Source organism: Bos taurus, chromosome 21 (genome assembly GCF_002263795.3).
Source record: "Bos taurus isolate L1 Dominette 01449 registration number 42190680 breed Hereford chromosome 21, ARS-UCD2.0, whole genome shotgun sequence".
Taxonomy (NCBI): Eukaryota; Metazoa; Chordata; class Mammalia; order Artiodactyla; family Bovidae; genus Bos; species Bos taurus.
This window is the reverse complement of record NC_037348.1, coordinates 67,080,932-67,105,895: the sequence shown is the minus strand read 5'-3', so window position 1 is coordinate 67,105,895 and position 24,964 is coordinate 67,080,932. Positions and strand designations below refer to the sequence as shown.

General features: G+C 46.6%; 1 protein-coding gene, 1 non-coding gene and 1 pseudogene across 3 annotated transcripts in view; 2 read left to right on the top strand and 1 right to left on the bottom strand.

The window, feature by feature from the left end:
* Positions 1–1,961: 1,961 nt before the first annotated feature.
* On the bottom strand, positions 1,962–2,035 carry TRNAI-AAU (transfer RNA isoleucine (anticodon AAU)). The gene has a single exon. It is a non-coding gene; the product is annotated as a tRNA-Ile (tRNA).
* Positions 2,036–10,555: 8,520 nt separating this feature from the next.
* On the top strand, positions 10,556–11,094 carry LOC100847464 (large ribosomal subunit protein uL6-like; annotated as a pseudogene).
* A 1,917-nt stretch (positions 11,095–13,011) lies between these two features.
* The window catches only part of MOK (MOK protein kinase), a 42,971-nt gene continuing 31,018 nt past the window's right edge, over positions 13,012–24,964 (top strand). For both annotated transcript variants that reach the window (XM_024982162.2, XM_002696774.6), the window contains exon 1: positions 13,012–13,186. In XM_024982162.2, the coding sequence (XP_024837930.1) occupies positions 13,180–13,186 (7 nt within the window). In that variant the 5' untranslated portion in view covers positions 13,012–13,179. The remainder of the gene's footprint in view (positions 13,187–24,964) is intronic.

The following is a 24,964-nucleotide window of genomic DNA, read 5'->3' as shown; positions in this document are numbered from 1 at the left end:
AGTGTAAACATGGATTCAGATGGCATGGTTGCTCTGCTGGACTGCTGTGAGGACGGTGTGATCCACACGTGATTTTCTTTAAGGATGGTTTAGAAATGGAAAAATGTGAACAAACTCGGCTGTGACTTTGAACCAACTATCCTCATAACTGGCTGCCTGCTGCTTTTCATCCACACAACACCAGGACTTAGACAACCGGGACTGATGTCATCCTGAGCTTTTCATTTATTTTCTCATTGATTTAGAGCTTCCCTGGTGGCTCAGAGTTGTTGTTGTGTTTTTTTTGTTTTTTTTTTTTAATTTAAAAAATTTTATTTAATTGGAGGAAAACTGCTTTACAGTGTTGTGTTGGTTTCTGTCATACATCAACATGAATCAGTCACAGGGATACGTGTGGCCCCTCCCTCTTGAAGCTCCCTCCCGCCTCGCACCATATCCCACTCCTCTACGCTGTCGCAGAGCACTGGGTTCAGCTCCCTCCCTCCTTAGGCAAATTCCCACTGGCTCTCTGTTCTACGTATGGCAATACATACGTTTCAGTGCTACTGTCTCCATTTGTCTCACCCTCTCCTCCCTTCCCTGTGGAGTGGAGGTATGGTTTTTGAGGGGGAAAAACACATGTCATGTAGGTTGTCTAAAAATTGTTGTTGTTCAGTCACTGAACCGTGCCCAACTCTTTGCGACCCCATGAACTGCAGCATGACAGACTTTCCTGTCCTGCACCATCTTCCGGAGTCTGCTCAGGCTCACGTCCATTGATGCCCTCCAACCATTTCATCTTCTGTGCTCCCTTCTCCTCTCGCCCTCAGTCTTTCCCAGCATCAGGGTCTTTTCCAGTGAGTCACCTCTTCGTATCTGGAGGCCAAAGTATTAGAGCTTCAGCTTCAGCATCAGTCCTTCCAGTGAATATTCAGGGTTGATTTCCTTTAGGATTGACTGGTTTGATCTTGCTGTCCAAGGGAGTCTCAAGAGTCTTCCCTAACACCACAATTCAAAAGCATTGATTCTTTGGTGCTCAGCCTTCTATGAAGTCCAACTCACACATCCCCGTATGATTACTGGATAAACCATAGACTTGACTAGACAGACCTTTGTCGGCAAAGTGATGTCTCTGCTTTTTAATATGCTGTCTAGGTTTGTCACAGCTTTTCGTCCAAGCAGCAAGCATCTTTAATGTCTAAAACTGAAATGCATTGAAACTAAACTAAACAGATCTCATGATTACAGAGACCTGTTCAAGGACAAGCATGGTGGCCAGGCTTGGAACACCAGTTAGTTAGGCCCAAAAGGGCTTTTCTCATGTCCTGAAAGCTACCCTATTTGCTTTCTAACCCTCACTACAGACTGGGCAGCCATCTGGCCGGTCCTTGTCTCCACGCGTGCCGGGATGCGTGTCTCCTTCCGGGTTCCCCAGCTGGACTAGGACGCGTGCAGTAGGCGCTCCATAAACACGCGTGGAATGGCCTTCGCTTTGGCAGCACGTACAGTAAAATCTGAAGGATATAGAGATAGCGCCCCTAAGCAAAGATGACACGCAAATTCGTGAAATGTTCCGTAAAAAAAAGAAAGAAAGAACCGCAACAACAACAACAATTGAAAAAACAAAAAACGTGTGGAATGAATGAACTCCAAGGCTGGATTTTCAACTCTAAGAAACTACTGAAAACCGAGGTACCCCGAGGGCTCTCAGAAGCTCTGCATTGGGGAGCAACCTGCAGTGACATTGGAGAGTATCCTAAAATAGGCCCGAAAGGGGCAGCATGCCCCCAGCGCGCGGGGACTGGGGTACCCCGCCCCGCCTCTGCACTCCGCCCCGACTTCCGACCCAAGTCGAGAGTGACTCCGCGATTCCTTCTGTTTGCACGCGGCCCCACGGCACTCAAAAAGCCTATTTTTCAAGACAGTTGTGAAACAAACCCATTAGCTGGAAAAAATAAAAGAAAAAAAAGGTCTTGCTTCTGTGGCCCGTACGGGGATCGAACCCGCGACCTTGGCGTTATTAGCACCACGCTCTAACCAACTGAGCTAACCGGCCACCTGAGCACAAAGCGCCGCCGGCTCACTTACCAGATATCCACGCCTGCGCCGCATGGAGCCGACCAAGCGCCTCCCGGCGGAGTCCGCCGCGCCGACTTCCAGCCGGCGCCCGCCGGCCCGGGCTGCAGCCGTCCTCGTAGTCACCCCCATGGGCCAGATAAAACAACTGAGGCCTTTAAGGAGAGGGGAGGAGACTTCTTAGAGCGAATTGGAGGCTTTCACTGGACAAATGCAAGCTGCCCCTGAAACTTAACTGGGGAGTAGGATTCTCCAACTCGGTGCTATTTTTATTCATCACCGCGAATCTCACAGCGTGGAAACTTCGTGTATCAAGGGCATGGCTAAGTCACTTCAGTCGCGTTCGACTCTGTGCGACCCCATAGACGGCAGCCCACCAGGCTCCCCCGTCCCTGGGATTCTCCAGGCAAGAACACTGGAGTGGGTTGCCATTTCCTTCTCCAATGCATGAAAGTGAGAAGTGAAAGTGAAGTCGCTCAGTCGTGTCCGACTCTTAGCGACCCCATGGACTGCAGCCTACCAGGCTCCTCCATCCATGGGATTTTCCAGGCAAGAGTACTGGAGTGATTGCCTTCTCCAATCAAGAGCATTGGGCACTGCTAAATGCAGTTTGGAAAATGCAGAAAACCAGATAAAGGACCAAAGAACCTCCGAATTCCCCACCGCCCCGAGAAACAATGGCTACTGGGGTCTCGGCATCCTTCCTGCCAATCTTTTTTCATTGGGCGGTGTATTAAATATATGCAACCTTGTGAAAAAGAAAATAATTTTTATGTTGCTTTTTGTACTTAATATTCTATGTGTATCTCTAAGTGATTGAAAATGTCATTTTAAGTGGTTCCTCAATGTTTCTTAAGTAAGGCATAGTTTTTCCTCCTCCCTCCTTTTGGAAATGTCTAGAAATTGTCGTCATTTTGCCCTCTTTTGTTAACTAGCACATGAATAAATCATGAAATAGCTGTGGAATGGGCAATGTGACAGCCACTGCAAAGGCATAAGGTCTGTATGCAAAAAAAAAAAAAAACACCCAAAACAAAACAGGAGAAAAGTGCTGGGAAGACAAAACCCAAAGACGTCCATTCCTCCAGCCGTGTGTCCCCGGGGTCTCTTGGTCCCTGAGAGGCCCTCGCGGCCAGCGCTAATGCGCAGGTGCTCCAGGAGTGCAGAAAAGGAGCTCCAGCTTTTCCTAGTCTAGGCCTCTGGTCTGATCACTCCAAAAAAACTGCTCCCATGGGAGATGTCTCATCAAGGTTCCCTGTTGCAAGCAACAGAAGCCAAGCCTAGTTAATCTTAACTGAACAGATTTAATTGAAAAGATGTTAAGTAGGGAATTCCCCAGTGGTTAAAACTCTGAGCTGTCATTGCCAAGGCTCCAGGTTCGATTCCTGGTGGGGGAGGAAAGATCTCATAAGCCTCCAGATGCGGCCAAAATATAAATAAAATAAATGTCATGAAAAGATGCACAGGGAACCCAAAGCCCCGGCTCTGTGACAACCTAGAGGGGTGGGATGGGGAGGGAGGTTTCCGATTCATGTTGATGTATGGCAGACACCATCACAATATTGTAATCATCCTCCAATTAAATAGAAGTAAAAAATAAATATCATGAAAAGATGTGAAGTTGTTCACCTCCCCAGCAGGAAGGCTGGAGAACCAAGCGTGGACAAACAGCCACTCAGTCAAAACATGCTCATTCAGCCTGGCCGTGCGCTAAGCCCTGGGACTCGGCTGTGAGCAAAACAGACCTAATCTTGTCTTCACGGAGCTCAGACCTGTGCCTCATCAGCGCAGGCGGCTCGGGCCTCTCAGGGACCAAGAGACCCCGGGGACACACGGCTGGAGGAATGGACGTCTTTGGGTTTTGTCTTCCCAGCACTTTTCTCCTGTTTTGTTTTGGGTTTTTTTTTTTTTTTTTTTGCATACAGACCTTATGCCTTTGCAGTGGCTGTCACATTTCCATTCCACAGCTATTTCATGATTTATTCATGTGCTAGTTAACAAAAGAGGGCAAAATGATGACAATTCCCAGACACCTTCAAAAGGAGGGAGGAGGAAAAACTATGCCTTACTTAAGGCATAGACAGGTCTGGCAAAGACAGGTTTTAGAGTGCTTAGACAGGCTTAGGTGCCGTGATGAGTGTATTAAACTGGGGTGCTAGTGGAGGGTTGACTGGACAAGTTCCTGGAGACTGGGACGCTTGACTGTGTTCTGAGGGACAAGGGTAGATGGGTGTAAGCCAAGGGGGTAGAGTGAGCTGCCTACGGTGAGCTGTAGGCAGGCATCCTGCCCATTTTGCTTACAGGCGATTGTCCAGAGTCTAGCACGCTGTCTGGAATAATACATGATTAATAAACAGGAGTCAGGCTGTTACTGAACCAAACTTGGGTCCCCTCGTTTGTTCACTGTAAAGCCCACCTACTGCCCCCGGGTCATGGTGAAGGAAAGGGCGACATCTATTGTAGGGAGCCAAGCAAGGAGTCCAGCAGAGCTGGTGCTCGGAATACCCCAACTCTCCAGTGGGTTTCAGCAAAGCATTTTGAAAGGCCAGGTGAGGGAGGGGGCATCACGGGGTATGTGATGAGCTCATACTCAGTTCTCTGATTGGGTGATAGCAGTACCGGGATGGTGTCATGGGGTTAACATTATCGATCCTTAAGCACCAGTAGGTCTGGGGCTTTGCGCTCATGGCCATCAAGATTTTAATTTCTTCCATTTGGTGGTGATTGTTAGCACCTGTAAAACAACTCAGGCGCTGTGCATCAGATACTATTATTTAGGCGCTTCCGAGAGAAGCCAGCACAGAGGACATGGGGGAGGGGGTCTGTCCTGGGGTTCTCAGTTACAAGATGGATAAACGAACTAATTTCAAAATTATCTTACACTTTAAAACAAAGTCAGATAAAGTTATTTCTCTAAGTTCAAACTGTCCTTTTCTGGCCCAGCCCTGATAGGGTTGCCAGATTTAGCAAATACCTTAGCATAAGTCTGTCCTGCACACTACCTGGGGCATACTTATACTAAAGGTGGCCCGTGTGGTAAAGAACCCACCTGGCCAATGCAGGGGACATAAGAGAAGCAAGTCCCATCCCTAGGTAGGGAAGATCTCCTGGAGGAGGGCGTGGCAGCCCAGTCTAGTATTCTAACCTGGAGAATTCCATGGACAGAGGAGCCTGGCATGGGGTCGCAAAGAGTCAGACATGACTGAAAAAGAGACTTAGTGCATATACTAAACCAGTATGTGGTTGATCTGAAATTCGGTTTCAGCTGGCCATCCTGTACTGTATCTGGCAATCCCACAGCCGGAGTAACAGCCGCTTGAAAGACCCCACCTAACCTGCTCATTTCCCCACTTTCTTTTGCCACAGCCTCATCACCCTCTTTCGTGGTTGTTCCAGCCACGTTTCCTGAGCAAGCAAGGCACTCCCGGCCAAGGCCACTCAGGATTCAAGGTCGGGAGACGCAGTGACTAAATATAGCCGGCAGGGGGCACCCTAGACCGACGTAGGGAGCTGCTCACTTGGGTGCCTGGGCTCCTCGAAGTCTGGCGCTGGCGGAAGGCTGGGGCTTTTGCACAGCGCTCTTTTCCAAACCCTTCTGAACTTCTCCGGCCATTTCTCACCCCACTTTACAGGGCTTCCAGGACAAACAAGTCCTAATTTTCAATCTTTGAGTGAACCCAGGTCTCTCACATTGTAGACAGATGCTTTACCATCTGAGCCACCTGGGAAGTCCAGGAAAACACATACATGATCAGAATTACACCCGTATAGTTACATGGGTTTTTAAATATCCAAGGGGTGCTTTGTTGCACGCAACTATCTCAGATTTTAGTTGTTTGCTTTAAAATCAACTTATAAAACTTGTCATTCTGTTTATAAATTGCAGCCTTTGGTATGAAAATAAAGGCACCCCAGTATTCGTCTCCTCTCAGTGTGTGTATTAGTCACTCAGTCGTGTCTGACTCTTTGTGACCCCCTGGACTGTAGCCTGCCAGGTTCCTCTGTCCATGGGATTCTCCAGGCAAGAATACTGGACTGGGTTGCCATTCCCTTCTCCGACTCAGGGATTGAACTGGGGTCTCCTGCACTGCAGGCAGATTCTTTGCCATCTGAGCCACTAGGGAAGTCCATTCGTTTCCTAGAGGTGCCATAATAAAACCCCACAAACTGGGTGATGAACACAACACAATTATTCGCTCACAGTTTGGAGGCCACAAGTCCAAGGTCACAGTGTCTTCAAGGTTGGTTCCCTCTGAAGGTTCTGAGGAAGAACCTGTTCCAGGCCCGCTCCCACGCTCCTGGCGGTTTGCAGGCATTCCTGGATGCTCCCCGGCTTGCAGAAGCATCACTTATCTCTCTCTCCGACCTCACACTCATGGATCCCACGTTCCTAGAACAGTGCCAGGCACAGCACACATTCAATTAACTATTTGTTAAATGAATGTCAAATTCACTGTGCTGAGCATTTCACGGCCTTTTCAATCTGGAAACGAGTCCTTTTGTCCTGGCATTTTTTTTTTTTTTTTCTGTTTTGGCCATGCAGCGAGGTTTGTGGGATCTTAGTTCCCCAACCAGGGATTGAACCCATGATCCTGCAGCAGAGTCTTAACTACTGGACCACCAGGGAAGTCCCCTTTTTACATTTTTCATTTTGACTAGGGGCCCTGGTGCACAGAGACAAAGAGAGAGCAAAGCACTTTCAACATTGAAGCTGAATTCTTGCCAGCCGATTCTGGAAAAAAAAGAAGGGAAGGAAAAAGAGAAGTGAAATGCTTCATTGTACAATATGTACTATGTCAAAGCTGTTAGACAATACAAAAGAAAAATAGACAAACAGAAGGGTTTTTCAGATGTTGCTTCTAATTTGCTACAACAAATAGGTTGATTCAAGGGCTTGTAAAATGTACTTCTTGAGAGTACGTGCATTCATTGGAGAGCTTTTATAAAGGTCTCTTTTAGACACAACAGCTGTAGAAGCACAGGGAGCTGGAAGCTGAAGACCCGGGTCAGAGCCCAGGGGTCCACCAGTGAGTGGGGGACTTTGGTAAGGACCTTCCCCTCTCTGGATCCCCAACAACAGGCCATATGACTTCTACAACCTGTCAGTCTGCCTGTTCAATTCCTCCCTATCACGGATTAAGGTTTACCCTTGTCGTTATTGTTGTTGAGTTGCTAAGTCGTGTCCAACTGTGTGACTCGAACTGTAGCCCACCAGGTTCCTCCATTCATGGGATTTCCCCAGACAAGAATACTGGGGTGGGTTGCCATTTCCTTCTCCAGGAGAATCTTCCTGACCTGGGGATCAAACCTGTGTCTGTCACTTGGCACTTTATCACTGAGTCACCTCGGATGCCCAAGGTTTGCCCTGGATGCTCAACACTCATCAAAAGTCGGCTTGCCCCTCATCACAGAGGACAGACAGAGCAGGTGACAGCTGATGGTGTTTCCTGATTAGTCAAGAACCTCTATCGAACATTTGCTCTCTGCCAGGCCTATTTTAGACCTGATGCAGAATCCAGCCTCCATACACTGATACCAAATTAAATTTTGGAGACAGAGTTCTGGGTGAAGTAGAAAAGAATGGGCTTCCCTGGTGGCTCAGCAGTAAAGAATCCACCTGCCAATGCAGGAGACATGGGTGCGATCCCTGGGTCGGGAAGATTACGTGGAGGAGGGCAGGGCAACCCACTCCAGTATTCTTACTTGGAGAATCCGGTGGACAGAGGAGCCTGGCTGGCTATAGTCCATAGGGTCACAGAGAGTCAGATGTGACTGAAGCAACTTAGTACGGATGCACTTACTGCTATACAACAAAGTGACTCAGTTATACACACACACACATACATATACACGATCTGTTTCATATTCCTTTCCGTTATGGCTTATCACAGGATACTGAACGCAGTTTCCCGTGCTATCCAGGAGGACCTTGTTTATTCATTCTGCATATGCCCATTTGCACCTGTCAGTCCCTCCATTCCCCTTTGGCTTGCCTGCTCCGCCTTTGTCTCCACATCTCCTCCCTTCCCTAGGTAGCAACCGTGTGAACTTGCTCCTTGGGACTCAGGGGAGGTCATGGGGGCTGAATGACGTCTATTTCCTACAAACAAGACACTAAAAGGGGACACAGAAAGGCTTTTGTGCCCAGGAGTCCTACAGGGTCTTGTCTGGTTTCAGACTCTGGGAAAAAATCAAACAGCATACTCTAGAGAGACAGAGATGTCGCATCTACTCTTCACTCTTTGCATTGCTCTTCGCAGAGGGTATTTTTATCCTCATTGTTCAGAAATGAGGAAACACTGTCCCTGTAACTCGGCTGGTGTCACCCACTTGGCTCACTGATTGGGGTCACTCACTTGGCTCACTCTCCTACTACTTTAAGAATTTTTCTATTCTCTTCTTGGGAAAAGTTCTTTCACACTTAAAAATCTATTGTTCCATGTGTCTTTTTGCTGGAAAAGTGCTTGGACTCCTCTTTAGCCTGACGTTGACTTGTTTTACATTCACACTTGACCACAACCTCATTCATAACTGCTTTGGTTAACTGCCATTCTTCATGTTCATTTGAATGGCTAATGTTCTTGCTCTTATTTTACATTCCTGCTCTTGCTAAGTTTCCTCTGAGCTACATTTATTATTTATTTTTATATTACTATTATTTTGGCCATGCCACATGGCTTGTGGGATCTCAGTTCCCCGACCAGGGGTTGAACCCAGGCCCCAACAGCAAACGCGCTGAGTCCCAACCCCTAGGTTACCAGAGAACTCCATTATTTTCTAAAATCAATCTGATTTCTAATATCCATAGGTAGATTTGCGTTTCATCCACCTCATCGAGGTTAACATGTATGAAATTTCTGTCTTTCCTAATTTTTCTAGCTTCTGCCCATTTCCTGCTTTGAACATTAATTAAGAAACTCAGCAGAAACAGATTGTCTGCTAAACATAGCTTGAATCTCTTGAGACTGGAAATTAGGGAAAAGCTAATGTTGGGATACAGGATGAACTGTCTGAGGAACAGTTTCGGAATGAGTCAAAAGGCGCAAGTGGCTATAATTAGGTGGTATTCATGCAGAGCTTTAAAAGCAGAGCTCCAGGGATGCAGGCTGGTTTCATTCACAAGCATCTTTCGAGCATGTGACATACGCCTGGTGGCTATCTGTGCTGAGCGGGCAAGGGGCTCAGGGTGGGCCTCCCTGGAGGAGCTCGCAGCCTGTTATTCCTCATCTGTCAATTCTTCTTTTGTCCTTTAGTGGAAGAGTGGTCTAAAGAAGCAAGGACATAGGCCACACACCTGAAACCCGAGAAGGCTGAACCCGCTGTCTATAAACTCTACAGAAAGACTTCCCAGGCTAATCTGAAGTAGCATTTCCTAGTCGTCTTAGAATTAAATAAAGAATGGGCTAGTGGGTCTCAAAATATGGTTGTAAGTGCAGCAGTGGCATCACTTGCGATTCTGTTGGAGACGCACATTTTCTTTCTTTTTAATATTTATCATACTTATTTATTTGGCTGCACTGGGTCTTAAAGTTGAGTCTGGTGGGATCCAGTTCTCTGACCAGGAATGGAACCTCTGCCCCCTCCATTGGGAGCGCAGAGTTTTAGCCACTGGACCACCAGGGAAGTCCCAAGATGTGAATTTTCAAGTCCCACCCCAGAATGACAAAGTCAGGAAGTCTGCGGTCGGGGCCCTGCAGAGTCTAGAATCTTCTGAAGGCAGGTGAGTTCAGTGCAAGTTAAAGATTGAGAACCTCCGCTCTAGGCAAAATCTCACACAGTTCCCTTTCTGCCTTCCTACTAAGGTCCCTGTTTGTTTCCTTTGATCTTCCACTCCGAAGGCCCTTCCACTCCCTTCTCCCAAGGCCTCCAGGTTCAAAGTGCAGGTTGCAGACCAGGGTGCTGATGTTCGTGGCGCTGGAGGGCTGAAGTCCAATAGCCCCTGCTCACCTGGGGAGGCGCACCAGGGCTGTGTCTGCCTACAGGGGACGTCTTGCTGTGACCCTTCCTCAGGATCAGGAACCCCCCTGGGCTTCTTCAGGATTTCACTACTAATTGTCCACAGTGAAGGTGAATAGAAGATCCAAATGATGATGTTAAATGCATTCATCTGTTCACCTTTTAACAGGTATTCAGTGACTACCCAGAAAGTCCTTCTGCCTGCAGAAGAGACAGGTGGGTGGGCTAAGAAGCTTAGAACCTACCTTGGTAGAAGAAACGAATATGAAAAAGACAGTGTGAGAAAGAGAGATCAATGTGACTTAAATACAAGTCCCCACATAAGGGGAAAGACCACAAGGAGAAAGAAGAGAGAAATCAATTCCAGGGATCTGGAGAGATTAGATGTGGCTGTTCAGAGCCAACAAGGACAGGACCACCCACAGTAATACCCACACCTCATCCACTGAGAGAATGTAGACCATTCTCAGCAATTGGACTGCCGGCGTTCCAGAAATGTCAACATTACTCTGAACTAGTAGCAGCAGTGCTCAGTGGCTAAGTCATGTCTGACTCTGCGCATACTCTGAAGGGATGCACAGTGAAGGGCCCGAGAGGCACCCAGTGGAGGGACTTCAATCACATCGATGTAGCATTCAGTCTCCTTGGAAAGAAAAAGAAGAGGCTCCAAGTTGACAAATGGTGGAGAAATAAAAAGGAACTGGTTACTGTTTGCACGATCTGTAGTCGTGTACAGAACATGATCAAAAGCGTCACGCTGGGCTTCTGTTACAAGATGAGGTCTGTGCGTGCTCACTTCCCCATTGATGTTGCTATTCAGGAGAATGGTTCTCTTGCTGAAATCTGAAAATTTCGGGGATGGAAAATACATCCACAGGGGTCAGATGAGCCTAGACATGGCTTATTCAGTCCCTCAAGCTCAGGAAGATGAGTTGAGTCTTGAAGGAAACCACACGGAACTTGTGTCAGATTCAGCAAGCCACAAGGATATCAGGAAATTTTTGGATGGTATCTATGTTTCTGAAAAAGGAACAGTTCAGCAGGCTGATGAATAAGCTCTGGGTGGTCCGGCTACAGAAACCACAAGATGCCAGATGATTCTTCGGACTCATTTGTGATATTTTAAAGATGCAATAAAAGCTCTTTTGATTTGGAAAAAAAAACAATAATAATACCAGCAATAATCACCCTGGTTTTTTTTCAATTCACTTGATAAAATTCACATAATGGACCATTCTAACCATTTAATACATACAATTCAGTGGTTTTTACTAGACTTACAAAGTTGTGCAACCATCACCACTATCTAATTCCAGAATGCTGTCAACACCATAAAAAGAAATCCCTTACCTGTTAGCAGCCACTCTCATTCCCCCAGTCCCTGGAAGCCTGTATCTACATTCTGCCTCTATGGATTTGTCCAGTCTGGAATTACTCTGTAAATGGAATCCTGCAACAGGTAGCCTTTTGTGTCTGGCTTATTTCACTTAGCATCATGTATCATGGATGTACTGAATGTCATATTTTAAAATGATTGATTCTATGTTATGTGATTTTGACTCAAATTTTTAAAGAGAAGTAAACAAAACAAAGTAGATACCTTTTGATGCCTTTGAATTGTGGTACTGGAGAAGACTCTTGAGACTCCCTTGGACTGCAAGGATATTATACCAATCAATCCTAAAGGAAATCAATCCTGAACACTCATTGGAAGGACTGATGCTGATGCTCCAATATTTTGGCCACCTGATGCAAAGAGGCGACTCACTGGAAAAGCCCCTAATGCTGGGAAAGATTGAAGGCAAAAGGAAAAGAGGAAGGCAGAGGATGAGATGGTTAGATAGCATCACCGACTCAAGGGACATGAATTTGAGCAAACTCCAGGAGACAGTGAAGGACAGGGAAGCTTGGCATGCTGCAGTCCATGGGGTTGAAAGGAGTCAGACACTACCTAGTGACTGAACAACAACAACAACAGCCTTTTGACTCAGCAGCTCCACTTTAAGAATTCCTCCTATGTGTATACATGAACGTATGGAACATGATGTATGTTCAGGGCTGGTCACTGCAGCAGTGTTTGAAAGATCAGCTTATTAGAAACAACCGAGATGTCCAGCAGGGAACCAGTTAAATCAGAGATGGTGCAACCATGAGGCGGGACTTCCCAGGTGGCTCAGCGGTAAAAGAATCCGCTTGTCAATCGAGGAGTCCAAGGAGATGAGAGTCAGATCCCTGGGTCAGGAAGGTCCTCGAGAGGAAGAAATGGCAACCCATTTCAGTATCCTTGCCTGGAGAATCCCATGGACAGAGGAGCCTGGTGGGTTACGGTCCATGGGGTCGCAAAGAGTGGGGCACGAGTGAGCGCACACAGACAACCAGGAACCAGAAGAGCCATTAAATAAAAGAATGAAACTCTTTGGGTACTGCTAGGGGAAAGTATCCAAGTATCAAGGAAAAAATGCAAAATACAAAGCGGAGTCTATATGAGACTACCACTGATGTAAGAAAGGGAAAAAAGAATAAAGATCCCTTATAACGAGTTACCTACTTTATGTGGAGAGGAACTGGGGACAGAACAGTGGGAGGGAGGATTTCCACTCTGTTCTGTTTTTGTTATTTTTGAATTTTGAATTATGGGACTATATTATCTATAGTCAGTGGATATTCAATTGTAACATGCGACTGCAAAGAAAAGATATCCATTGACAATTATTTAGTGTGTCCCAGCCCAGTTAAAGCTCAAGGCTGTCGTCCAGGCATGAGGTCCCAAATCACTAAATTCTCAGGACGGCTGGGGAGAGCGATCCCGGGGAAAGTCGCCTACACTCAAAAGCCGGGAACTGCTTAAAGCTGCAGGGAGGGTTGCTTAGCAACTAGAGTGAGGAGGCGGGCCGTACTGCGCACGCGTACATGTAGGACCGGAGGGCGCCGATAGGTCGTTTTGCGCACGCGCGGACTCCGGCCTCCGGGTGGTAGGGACCTGACGGTTGCTAGGGTGACAGGGATACAACATGGCGGCCGGATCCTAACGCTCTCCGTTTACGGACCACCACGGAGGTCCTCGTTCGGGACCCTGCCTCTAAGGAGTGGAGCCAGGGCCTATACTTTCTATCCCTTTCTTCTCCGTCCAGTATCGGCAAGGGGTTGTCGCCGGCTTCCGCACCCAGGATGAAGAGTTGAGTGGAGCCGCGAGGGGCGGGACCAGAGGGCGAGTGGCGGCGGGTGGGGGCCGGCTTCGCGAGGCACTCGGCGGGCGTGGGAGGTGGGCAGTGGGGACCTCGGTGGGCTGTCGGGGACCCGCGTTCCCGGGGGCAGCCGGAGGGGGCAGCCCGAGGGGTTCAGTGCTGGTCCGGCTGTGAGGGGTCTCAGAACGTCGACCCGAGTCCAGCTGAGGTTTATTTTGGTTCAAGGTTACATTAGAGTTTGGGGAGTTTTTCATTCTTTTAAATGGTGGGTTGAAAACATTTGGCAGTAATGTAGTGAGCGGTTACAATGTGGCTTCCTACCTTTTATTGTCATTGGTTTAGTAGACAATTGAGAGGAAAGCTGGGCTGTGTATTTTACTTTATTATTATTTTGGGATCAGGTAGTACTGTTTTTGTCAGAACTTCTTTACAGAAATTTTGGAAGAGGCTTTCAGTGAAAGAGCGTTGCTGGGAAGTTATGAAATGAGATAGTCATCCTTGAAAATGTGAGGGGTACCGTATTTATCTGTGCTTCAGTTTGTGGATTATGAACAATCCAAGTGTAATCAACTAGAATGGGCTGCTTTTTTATTTTTACAGCACTGTACAGGTATACTTGTCGTTTATGCTATGAACCTGAGGTCCAGAAAAATTCCAACCTGTTTTGCTGTGAAAAGATTAAATTATGTTGGGTGTAGTTATGATGTTAAATTTGCATTATATCCTGATTGTCAATTGGTAATCGGTATACAGTATAAATTGTGTAACAAAGATGTTTAAAACAATTAATTCATCTCATTCATCCTTCCAAGACATTCTTATTTTCTTCATATAATTAATTTTTCCCTGCATTGGGTCTTCGTTGCTTCACGCAGGCTTTCTCTAGTTATATCATGTGGGGGCCACTCTTTGTTGTGCTGCCTGGGCTTATTGTGGTGGCTTCTGTTTTTCCCGAGCACAGGTTCCGGTGCACAGGCTTTGATAGTTGGAGCACTCCGGCTCAGTAATTGCGGCTCATGGGCTTTAGTTGCTCCCAGGCGAGTGAAATATTCCCTGACCAGGGATCGAACCCGTGTCCTCTACGTCGGCGGGAGGATTCTTACCCACTGTACCACCAGTGAAGTCCAAGAGGTTCTTATTTTCTTTTGTTAGATATTGTTTACGTGATTATCTTTTTCAGTAATGCACCCAAAGCAGTAGTTAGAATACAAGGTCTAGAAAAGGCTTTATATTTTTATGTATAGTGTGGACTTATATCGGAGAAGGCAATGGCACCCCACTCCAGTACTCTTGCCTGGAAAATCCCATGGATGGAAGAGCCTGGTAGGCTGCAGTCCATGGGGTCACGAAGAGTTGGACACGACTAAGGACTTCACTTTCACTTTTCACTTTCATGCATTGGAGAAGGAAATGGCAACCCACTCCAGTGTTCTTGCCTGGAGACGGGGGGAGCCTGGTGGGCTGCCGTCTCGGGTCGCACAGAGTCGGACACGACTGAAGCGACTTGGCGGCAGCAGCAGCAGCAGCAGCAGCAGTGGACTTATATACACGTATTTTTTTTACTGTGTTCCTTTTTTTTCCTTCCCAGCTATTCATTTTGAAATTTTTCGAATCTACAGAAAAGTTGTAAGAAGAGTACACTGAATATTCGTACACCCTTCACCTAGATGCTCCACTTGCCTCATTCGTGTGCTGTCTCACTGTGCTCTGGCATTTTCTGTCTCTCTCAATTATGTATTTATTTTCACTAAACCTTTTGAGAGTTAGTTGTAGACATCATTACATTTCACCATTAATAATTCAGCAAGTATCTGCTAAGAACAAGAACATTCTCCTACATAATCGCAGTAAATAGCATGCTGATACAATACTGTTATGTAGTATGCAGTCTATATCTCACATTTCCCCAGTTATCCCAATAATATCCATGATAGGTGTTTTTATTTTTTCCAGGATCCCAGTCAAAAATCACAAATGTTAGCATATATATACATACACACACACACACACACACACACACACACACATGATCTATATGTTAACATTTGCATTTTATGATTTGTATCTTTTAAACTTTTGTTTTTTAAAAACTACATATTTATTTGGCTTCACTGGATCTTAGCTGCTGCAGGCGGGATCTTCAGTGCGAAGTCTTGGTTGTGGCACATGGGATCTGGTTCTCTGAGCAGGGATCGAACCCAGAGCCCCTGCATTGGGAGCTCAGAGTCTTAGCTCCTAGGCCACCAGAGAAGACCCAAAGGGTGCAGTTTAAATTTTAAAATGTTATGTGTTTTTCAGGTATAATTGACCCACAACACTGCTGCTTCCAGCTGCACAGCATAGTTAGTGTTTCTACACATTACAAAATGATCGCCATTTTTATGAATTTATGAACAATTTTTCATCTTTTTGTATTTTCATGATGTTTAGTAACTCAGGTCACCATTTTTCCCACAGTGCATGAACTAATTAATTTGGTACAGCCTTCTTTATTGAAGGATCTTGACCTTGTTTTTAGCGATTTGGTTTGAAGGACTTTCTCTCTCAAAGAGAGTGGGAATTAGAAGCTGAATCCTCTTTTAAACTCTAGTTGAGAGTTACACTTAGTGATTAACTTCCCCCTTAGTCGTGACTGGAGAAGGAAATGGCAACCCAGTCTAGAATTCTTGTTTGGAAAATCTTGTGGGTGAGAACCCTGGTGGAGTATAGTCCATAGGGTTGCAAGAGTCGGACTCACTGAGCGACTAAAACAACAGCATAGTTCTGATGCTTATCACCTGCCTTGATTAAGATTTTCAGAAGCAGTTTTAATACATAGTTGGATTTGGGTGTGGCAGTTTTAGAATTGCACAAAAGGTGAATTTGAACTCCATTTTCATGCTTTAAATAAGGCTCAAGTTCCACTTAAACAGGCCTTGGTTTGGTAAAAATGAATAGACTCTTAATATGAAGAACTTACTTATCTTCCGCGTTCTATCTGCCTTTTTCATATAGCTATGTTATTTAAACTTCTTATAAAAATGTGTGTTTAGTTTTGGCTGTGCTGGGCTCCGTTGCTGTGTACTCGCAGTCTTTCTCTAGTTGCGGCGAGTGGGGGCTGCTCTCTAGTTGCAGTTCATGGGCGTCTCATCGCAGTATCTTCTCGTTGCTGAGCATGGTGAGCATGGACCTAGGCTCGTGGGCTTAGTTACTCCAAGGCAAGTGGGATCTTTCCAGACCAGGAATCAAACCCCTATCTGCTGCACTGGTCGGCAGTTCCCAGCCACTGGCCGCCAGAGAAGTCCTGTTAATGTTTATAGTCCTCAGCATATAAGTCTTTCACTTTCTTGGTAGGATTTGTTTTTATTATTTTTTGACGTGTTTTAAAAGGGATTATTGTTTATATTCCTTTTCTGATATTTCGTTGTTAGTGTAAAAAATGAAACCAATTTCTGTATGTTAATCTTGTATCCTCCTGCCTTGCTGAACTTAATCAGTTCTTGTAGTTTGGGTGTCTTTAGGGTTTTCTATATATAGTATCATGTCATCTGCATATAATGATAATTTTACCTCTTCCATTCCAGTCTGGCTATCTTTTATTTTTCTTGTCTGATTGCTGTGGCTAAATCTTCCAATACTATGTTAAATAAAAGTGGTGAGAGTGGGCATCCTTATCTTGTTCCAGATTTTAGTGGAAAGGCTGAGTCTTCATTTTTATTCAGTTCGGTTCAGTTCAGTCACTCAGTCATGTCCAACTCTTTGCAACCCCATGGACTGTAGCATGCCTGGCTTCCCTGTCCATCACCAACTCTCAGAGCCAGCTCAAACTCATGTCCATTGAGTTGGTGATGCCATCCAACCATCTCATCCTCTGTCGGCCCCTTCCCTTCCCGCCTTTAGTCTTTACCAGTATCAGGGTCTTTTTCAGTGGGTCAGTTCTTCACATCAGGTGGCCAAAGTATTGGAGCTTCAGCTTCACCATCTGCCCTTCCAGTGAATATTCAGGACTGATTTCCTTTAGAATTGACCGGTTGGATCTCCTTGCAGTCCAAGGGACTCTCAAGAGTCTTCTCCAACACCATAGTTCAAAAGCATCAATTCTTCGGCGCTCAGCTTTCTTTATGGTCCACCTCTCACATCCATACATGACTACTGGAAAAACCTTAACTTTAACTAGACGGACCTTTGTTGGCAAAGTAATGTCTCTGCTTTTTAATATGCTGTCTGGGTTGGTTACAGCTTTCCTTCAAGGAGCAAGCATCTTTTACTTTCATGGCTGCAGTCACCATCTGCAGTGATTTTGTAGCCCAGGAAAATAAAGTCTGTTACTCTTTCCATTGTTTCCCCGTTTATTTGCCATGAAGTGATGGGACAGGATGCCATGATCTTAGTTTTTTGAATGTTGAGTTTTAAGCCACCATTTTCACTCTCCTTTTTCACTTTCATCAAGAATCTTTTTAGTTCCTCTTCGCTTCCTGCCATAAGGGTGGTGTCATCTGCATATCTGAGGTTATTGATATTTCTCCCGGCAGTCTGGATTCCAGCTTGTGCCTCATAATTTTTACTGGCTACATAATATTTCAGCTTGTGGATTCAATCCCTGACCAGGGAATGAAGGTCCAGCAAGCCATGTGGCCAAAAAACACATGCAGAACTTTTCTTTCACCCCCAAAAGTTGTCTTGCGCTCCTTTGCAGTCACTCCCCTCCTCCACTTCTGGCTCCCAAGATCATTGATATGCTTTCTATTGCTAAAGTATTGCCTTTTCTAGAATTTCATATAAATGCAGTAAATATAAATATATGTGGTTTTCTGAATCTGTCTTCTTTGTTTAGAATGTTTTTTTTGGGTCCATGCATGTAGTGGCATCTTAGTGAAAGTGAAGTTGCTCAGTTGTGTCCGACTCTTTGCGACCCCATGGACTGTGGCCTACCAGGCTCCTCAGCCCATGGGATTCTCCTTAGTCTGGCCCTTTTCATCGCTGTGTTCTAGCCCGTGAATATGCCACCGTCGGTTTATTCATTTTTCAGTTAGTGAACGTTTGGATTGCTCCGTTTTGTGGCTATTGTGAATAATGCTGCTGTGAACATTCATTTACAAGTCTCTGTGTGGACATATGTTTTCATTTCTCTAGATTCCTCGGAGTTGAATTGCTGGATTGGGCTGGAAGTGTGTATTTACTTTTATAAGAAACTTCCTGCTTTCTAAAGTGGCTATGCCATTTTTAATTTACCATCATCCATGTGTGAGAGATCCATTTATTCCACATCCTAGCCAACACTTGGTATTTTCAGTCTTTTAAATTGGAGCCATTCTAGTGAATGTGCTTTAACTTGAGTTTTAAGAGCTAGTCGTTGTCATTTTATTTGTTCAACAACTGTCTACGGTCTTCCCCAGTGGCTCGGTCGGTAAACAGTCCGCCTGCAGTGCAGGAGACGCAGGAGACCCAGGTTCGATCCCTGGGTCAGGAAGATCCCCTGGGGGAGGAAATGCCAGGAGAACCCCGTGGACAGAGCAGCCTGGCAGGCTACAGGCCAGGGGGTTGCAAAGAGACAGACACGACTGAGCACATTAGCACACCCAGCACTGTCGTGAAAGGCACAGGTTATGGCTCGGTGTAGACATGTCAGGGGGTATTGTGACTGGAGTGCCTGGTGGACTGCCTGGAGCAGAAGGCCCGGAAGGATCCAATAAGGGAAGAGCAAGCACGACTTTGGTCGCCACTTGTGAAGGTCACGCTGCTTACCGCTGCAGTCTGTGGCGCTGTCCCTTATACGGAAGAGTGGGCTCTATATCATGGGCTTCCCTGGTGGCTCAGACGGTAAAGAATCTGCCTGCTAAGCAGGAGAGCTGGGTTCAATCCCTGGGTCAGGAAGATCCCCTGAAGAGGGAAATGGCAACCCACTCCAGTATTCATGCCCAGAGAGTTCCATGGACAGAGGAGCCTCGCGGACTACAGTCCATGGGGTTGCGAAGAGTCAGACACGACTAACACTTTCACATGTTCATATCATTGGCAGTGGGGTTCCCAAGCTCTGCCTTTCTCATGGGCATTGTCAGCTGAGCCATTACTTTGGAAAGGGTCTTTTACCATGGTCACCGATCTTACGAGTACATTTGTGTGGCCTCTGCATCTCCTGGACAGCGTTCTGCTCATGGGAGACAGCAGTGGCAGTGTGGTTGGGAAATTCTTCTGGGGTCAGACTCCCTGTGTGTGCAGCCTGCTGCCTTATTGGTGTGACGCTGGGCAGAATACCTAAACTCTCGGTGCCACAACTCCTCATTTGTAAGATGGGCTAATGAGGTACCTGTTGCATGGGGTTGTTGAGATGATTAAGTGAAAAGTGGTACCTGAGGCTTAGCGTTCAGATCTTGGTGTTTGATAAATATCTTTTTCTGAAAGAAGGAACCAGGACTCCTTGGCCAAGTGGTAATCCTAGGACTGAAACAGAAATATACAAGATTTTGTAGTGCCAGAAAGTAAGAAAGTCCTGAGAAAACAGATAATGTAAACCTAGACAGACAAACCTTGTGGATGGGGGCATGTCAGAGGGACCGGGGAGCCAACAGAAAGAGCTCCTAAAGGCCAGGAGGGCATGTCAGAGGGACCAGGGAGCCAACGGAAAGAGCTCCTAAAGGCCAGAGCAGGAACTGTTTGAAGCAAGACACTAAAGTAGCATTAGATTGTCCCAGAATATAAAATAAATATCCATGGATTCCTACTAATATTAATGAAAAAACATTCTGAAAGACAGTTTGATGGAGGACTATGAAGGTAGTTTAAGGAGCATCCTTCCAGTCATTTATCCTCCCTACCCTCCTGATCTCTCTGTTGTTTATATGGATGGTCTGACCTGGGAAAGGAAGTGACCTATGAGACAGGAGAGCGCTCTCATTGTGATCTGAAATACCCAGTATTTAAACACAGATGAATAAAAAAGGATTGGTTGCCAGTTAGTCAGTAGTCATAATTCTGTGATTCAGCTGTCGAAGTTCCTCCTGCAGTGTGTCTGGAGGACTGTAGGAATCCTGGATTGGGGGCATGTGACATGGCATTTCTTCTTTGATTCATTTGTTGAGGAGGATGTACAGGGCATGAAGGAGGCTAGTAGACTTTGCCTTTAAGAGGCTTACGGCCTTATGGAGAGAGGTGCAGAGTGGACACGAACAGGTCTGTGGCAGAGGACAGGGTGCCCACAGAAGGAGGAAAGGCGTCTGCTCTGAGGCCTACCTACCAGGTTGGTCCTGGGAGATGAGAATCTACAGCATCGCATATTCAGTTTTGGACACTAAGCATCCATTTATTTGGTCTTTAATATTATCTAAACAGGAGTGTGCCTCTCTTTTAAGTAAAGGACCTAAAACTGGGGGCTGGGGAACACACTCTGTCCCCGAGCTGCGGGACTGTGTCTTCCTGACCTCTGTCCTCCACGCGTCGCCCAGCACCGGGTGTGTAGCTGGCGCCCGTGGGCCGCAGTGATGTCCACGGTCATGTAGTCACACCGCCAGGGGTGTTTAATTCATTTAGGCTGAAGTGCGGTGTGCACTGGGCTTCCAGGTGGCCCTAGTGGTAAAAACAAAAAACCCGGCTGCCAGTGCGGGAGATGGAAGAGACATGGGTTCGATCCCTGGGTTGGGAAGATCCCCTGGAGGGGGGAGTGGCAACCTACTCCAGTATTCTTGACTGGAGAATCCCACGGACAGGCGGGCTACAGCCCATAGGGTCATAGAGAGCTGGACACAACTGAATCGATGTAGCATGCACACATAGCAGAAATGGTGTTGGGGGCAGTGTGGGTCCCAAGACCACCCCTAGACTTGCTCAGAGAACTCACAGGATTCAGGTTACACTTTTGCTCACAGCTGTGATGTCCTCAGTGGAAGGATGCAGAGCAGCGAAGGAGAAAGTGACGCGGGGCAAAGCCTAGAGGAAACGAGACACAAGCTCCCGAGTCCTCTCCTCGTGGAGTCACCCAGCACGCACTTTGTTCTTCCCACAGCAAACTGTGATGGCACGTGTGACCTGTTTTCTGTAAGGATAGCTCATGAGAGCCCCGCTGCCCCGGGTTTCTACCGGGAGCTGAGAACACAGGCACCCTGTGCAGATTCAGTGCAAACCACACTGCTTGCTTGAGCGGGGCAGGCATCGTGAGTGACTCTTACCGCACGGAGACTGGTGGGAGCCCTTCCCAAATCTGGGTTCCCAGATGGCAGCCGGGGCCAGCCTTGCAGGCAGATGTCTCTACGGAGCGTGGCTTTAGGTCCGCCACGTGAGCTTTTTCTGTGCAGTAATAGACTGTGTCTCTCTTCAGGGAAATTTCTGGGCATTCCAGTCTAGTCCATCCAAGAGAAGGGAAAGGTTTGGTGGTGTTTTAATGAGCAGCGGTTATTCCCTGGCGGTTTCTTGATGAGTAGGAGTGGGGTTAGGCAGGTCAGGTGGGTCTTCCTGAGGACCAGAGGATGTATTATTCAGTAGAAGCATCCATCTGGTTGAATTTCCCCACCAAGTTTCAAGTTTGGAGGCTCCCTAAGAAATTTGTCAAAGTTGTTTTATGATGCTCCAAGCTGGACAAACTAGTGGTAAGCCACACACGGGGCTATAATTTGGTCAGTTTGTTTTGAAGAAGCTTCTCAGGAGGATTCACCCAAGAATCTTACCAGTCTGGTTCCAGGACTTACCTGTTTGAGGGAGGCTCTGGGCTTTAGTTGAAGCTGTGGTTGTCAAGCGGGTTACAGCTTCCGGTTTTAGTCAGAAGGGCTCTGATGCTTGTATCCTGAAGACCCCACCAGGGCTGAGCCCTGCCTTATTCTAGCCAACCGCTCTCGGAGGGCGAGTGGGAAGAACTGTAGAACTGGCAGAACAGCTTCAAACTCCTGCCATGCTGGGAGCTCGGTCAGTTACTTTTTACTCAGGGAAGACTTGGTGAAGAGGGATTGTAGGGCTTAAACATCTGCAGTTTGGGGGTCCAGAGCAGCCCCAGGAGTTCCTGAGAGACCTGTGTGTTCACACGCAGCGCAGCCCCCTGCGTGCTCCTGGGACACACGGCTGATTTGGGGCAAGTCAGACCTGTTTCTCTTTAACCTAACCCGCGTTCCCTTTGTTTGCTTGTGGAACCCCCTTTTGGGGAGTACCTGTTACTGTCTTAGGGGTGCTAGTGTTTTGCAGAACTCAGTTTGGAAAATGCTCGCTGAGAGTTTATCAGCACCCTCGGGTAGATTTCCTGCAGGTGATGCTTGGGGAGGCCCTTCCTGGTGTGATGGCCCAGCCTCTTCTAACACAAAGTACAGGCTTCCATCATGTTGTTTGCTCGGGACTGTGGCTTTTAGTGTACAGATTTCCTTACATGTGAATTGTTGTTCAGTCACTGAGTTGTGTCTGACTCTTTGCAACCCCATGAACTGCAGCACCTCAGGCTTCCCTGCCCTTCACCATCTCCCTGAGTTTGCTCAAATTTATGTACATTGAGTCAGTGATACTATCCAACCATCTCATCCTCTGTTGTCCCCTTCTCCTCCTGCCTTCAGCCTTTCCCAGCATCAGGGTCTTTTCCAGTGAGTCAGCTCTCTGCATCAGGTGGCCAAAGTATTGGAGCTTCAGCTTCATTCAGCATCAGTCCTTCAGTGAATATTCAGGGTTGATTTCCTTTAGGATGGACTGGTTTGATCTCCTTGCAGTCCAAGAGACTCTCAAGAGTCTTCTCCAGCATCACAATTCAAAAGCATCAATTCTTCGGTGCTCAGCCTTCTTTATGGATGGAATGGTCATAATACTGAAACCGTATTTCGTTGTCCCAGGCGTTCTTTATTTTTTTGCTGTTGTTTTTCGTGTGTTTGTCTCGGTGTGATGTAGTTTATGTCCAGCTCTTGTAAGTTGCCAGGACCAAGTACTGTCAGTGTCGGGGCTGGCAGTCCTGCCCACAGACTTTTCATTTGGAAATAGGATGGAAATAGGATGGAGACCTGCTTGAGGAGCCAGAAGAGGCTCTCTGGAGGTAACCACCAAAGAGGACATCCAGCCTCCCTGTTAGGGGGTCTGTGGAGGAATGTCAGTGGCCCCTAAACTTTGCTTTTCTCATTCAAGAGGTGGTTTCAGTCTGCTTTAGTTGTGAGGACCAGTGAGTCTCACTACACTTCACAGTGTGGAGGTGTCTTATAATTGTAGCCGCTAATTAAGGCTGAGCTTGAGAACAGGACACGTCTAGAGCAGGAAGGCCGGCACTCCCGGGAGCTAGAGCCGCGCTGAGAGCCCGCTCGTGCTGGTCTGGGCAGCGGGACTGTGCGCGTGGCTGTCCCGACAGTGGTCTGATCTGGGGCTGTGTTTCTTTGTGCCTTTCCCTGCATGTACTCTTTGTATCTTTTCTGTTCCTCATGTTTTCTACCTATTCCCACCTTTGGCTTGCTTTTTTTTCTTCCAGTTTTTAAATATTGGAGTATAATGTCCGTCCAGAAAACCTCACGCTCCAAAGCAGGGCCTCCTCTTTCAGACAGAGCACATTTGTAATACCTCGCGTGAATTCTGATTTGAACAAACTGACAGAAAAAAGGCCCAGTTTTTTAGAGTAATGTTTTTGAGAAATAGTGTGCTTAAAGATTTTAAAAGTGCTTATCCATTAGCAAGAAGTTACGAGTGCAGGTTGGTGGGTTTTCAGAAAGTGAAATAGTCGTTAACCTGCTGCGCAGCCTGCGCAGAGCTCACCCTGTCCTGCAGCCCCAGGGCAACCGCTGTTCTGACTTGAACACCACAGAGCTGTCTGTTTTCACAGCTTTATTGAGATGTAATCTACATACTGTAAAGTTCACCCAGGTAAAGTACATGATTGGGTGATTGTTGGCGTTTTTACTGAGTGCTCCAGCCATCATCATAATCTATTAAAGCACTTTCATCATCGTCCTAAAAAGAAGCCGGGATCAACTCGAATCGATGCCCCATTTCCTGCAGACCCCGCCCACCCTTGGCAACCGCTGACCTACTTTCCGTCCATGGATTTGCCTGTTCTGGACATTTCATGTAAATAGCCTTTAGTTCTTGGCTTCCTTTACTTAGCATAAGGTTTTCAAGGTTCCTCCGTGCTGCAGCCTGCGTCTCTGGCTGAGTACTGTCATCGTGTAGCTAGACCACACTTTGTTGATCCATTTTATTTATTTGGCTGTCCCAGGTCTTAGTTGTGGCTCTTGGAATCTTCATTTATTTAGTTTTTATTGCGGCATACAGGATCTTTAGTTGCAGCATGTGGGATCTAGCTCCCTGATTAGGGCTCGAACCTGGGTCCCTATATTGGGAGTGCAGGGTCTTAGCCACTGGACTGCCAGGAAGTCCCTGTTGACCAATTCTTTAGCTGATGGACGTTTCTTTTTTCCCACTTTTGGCTATTGTGAAAATGTTTCCATGGATATATGTGTACCAGCTATTGTTTAGACTTATGCTTTCATTTCTCTCGAGTCTATACCCCGGATCGGAATTCTGAGCCATAGCTGTATTACTTTATACTTCTGGCAGAAGTGAATGGGAATGTATAGGATTTTAAAGAAAATCCAAATGTTGTGTCATTTTACCTGGAAAGACTTTACTATCAACACTTCTTGCTAACGGATAAGCACTTTTAAAATCTTTAAGCACGCTATTTCTCAAAAACATTACTCTAAAAAACTGGGCCTTTTTTCTGTCAGTTTGTTCAAATCAGAATTCATGCGAGGTATTAAAAATGTGCTCTGTCTGAAAGAGGAGGCGCTCCTTTGGAGCGGGATGGTTTTAAAGGCCTGCTCTCTGTTGCTGTGGGTTTGGGACCTGCC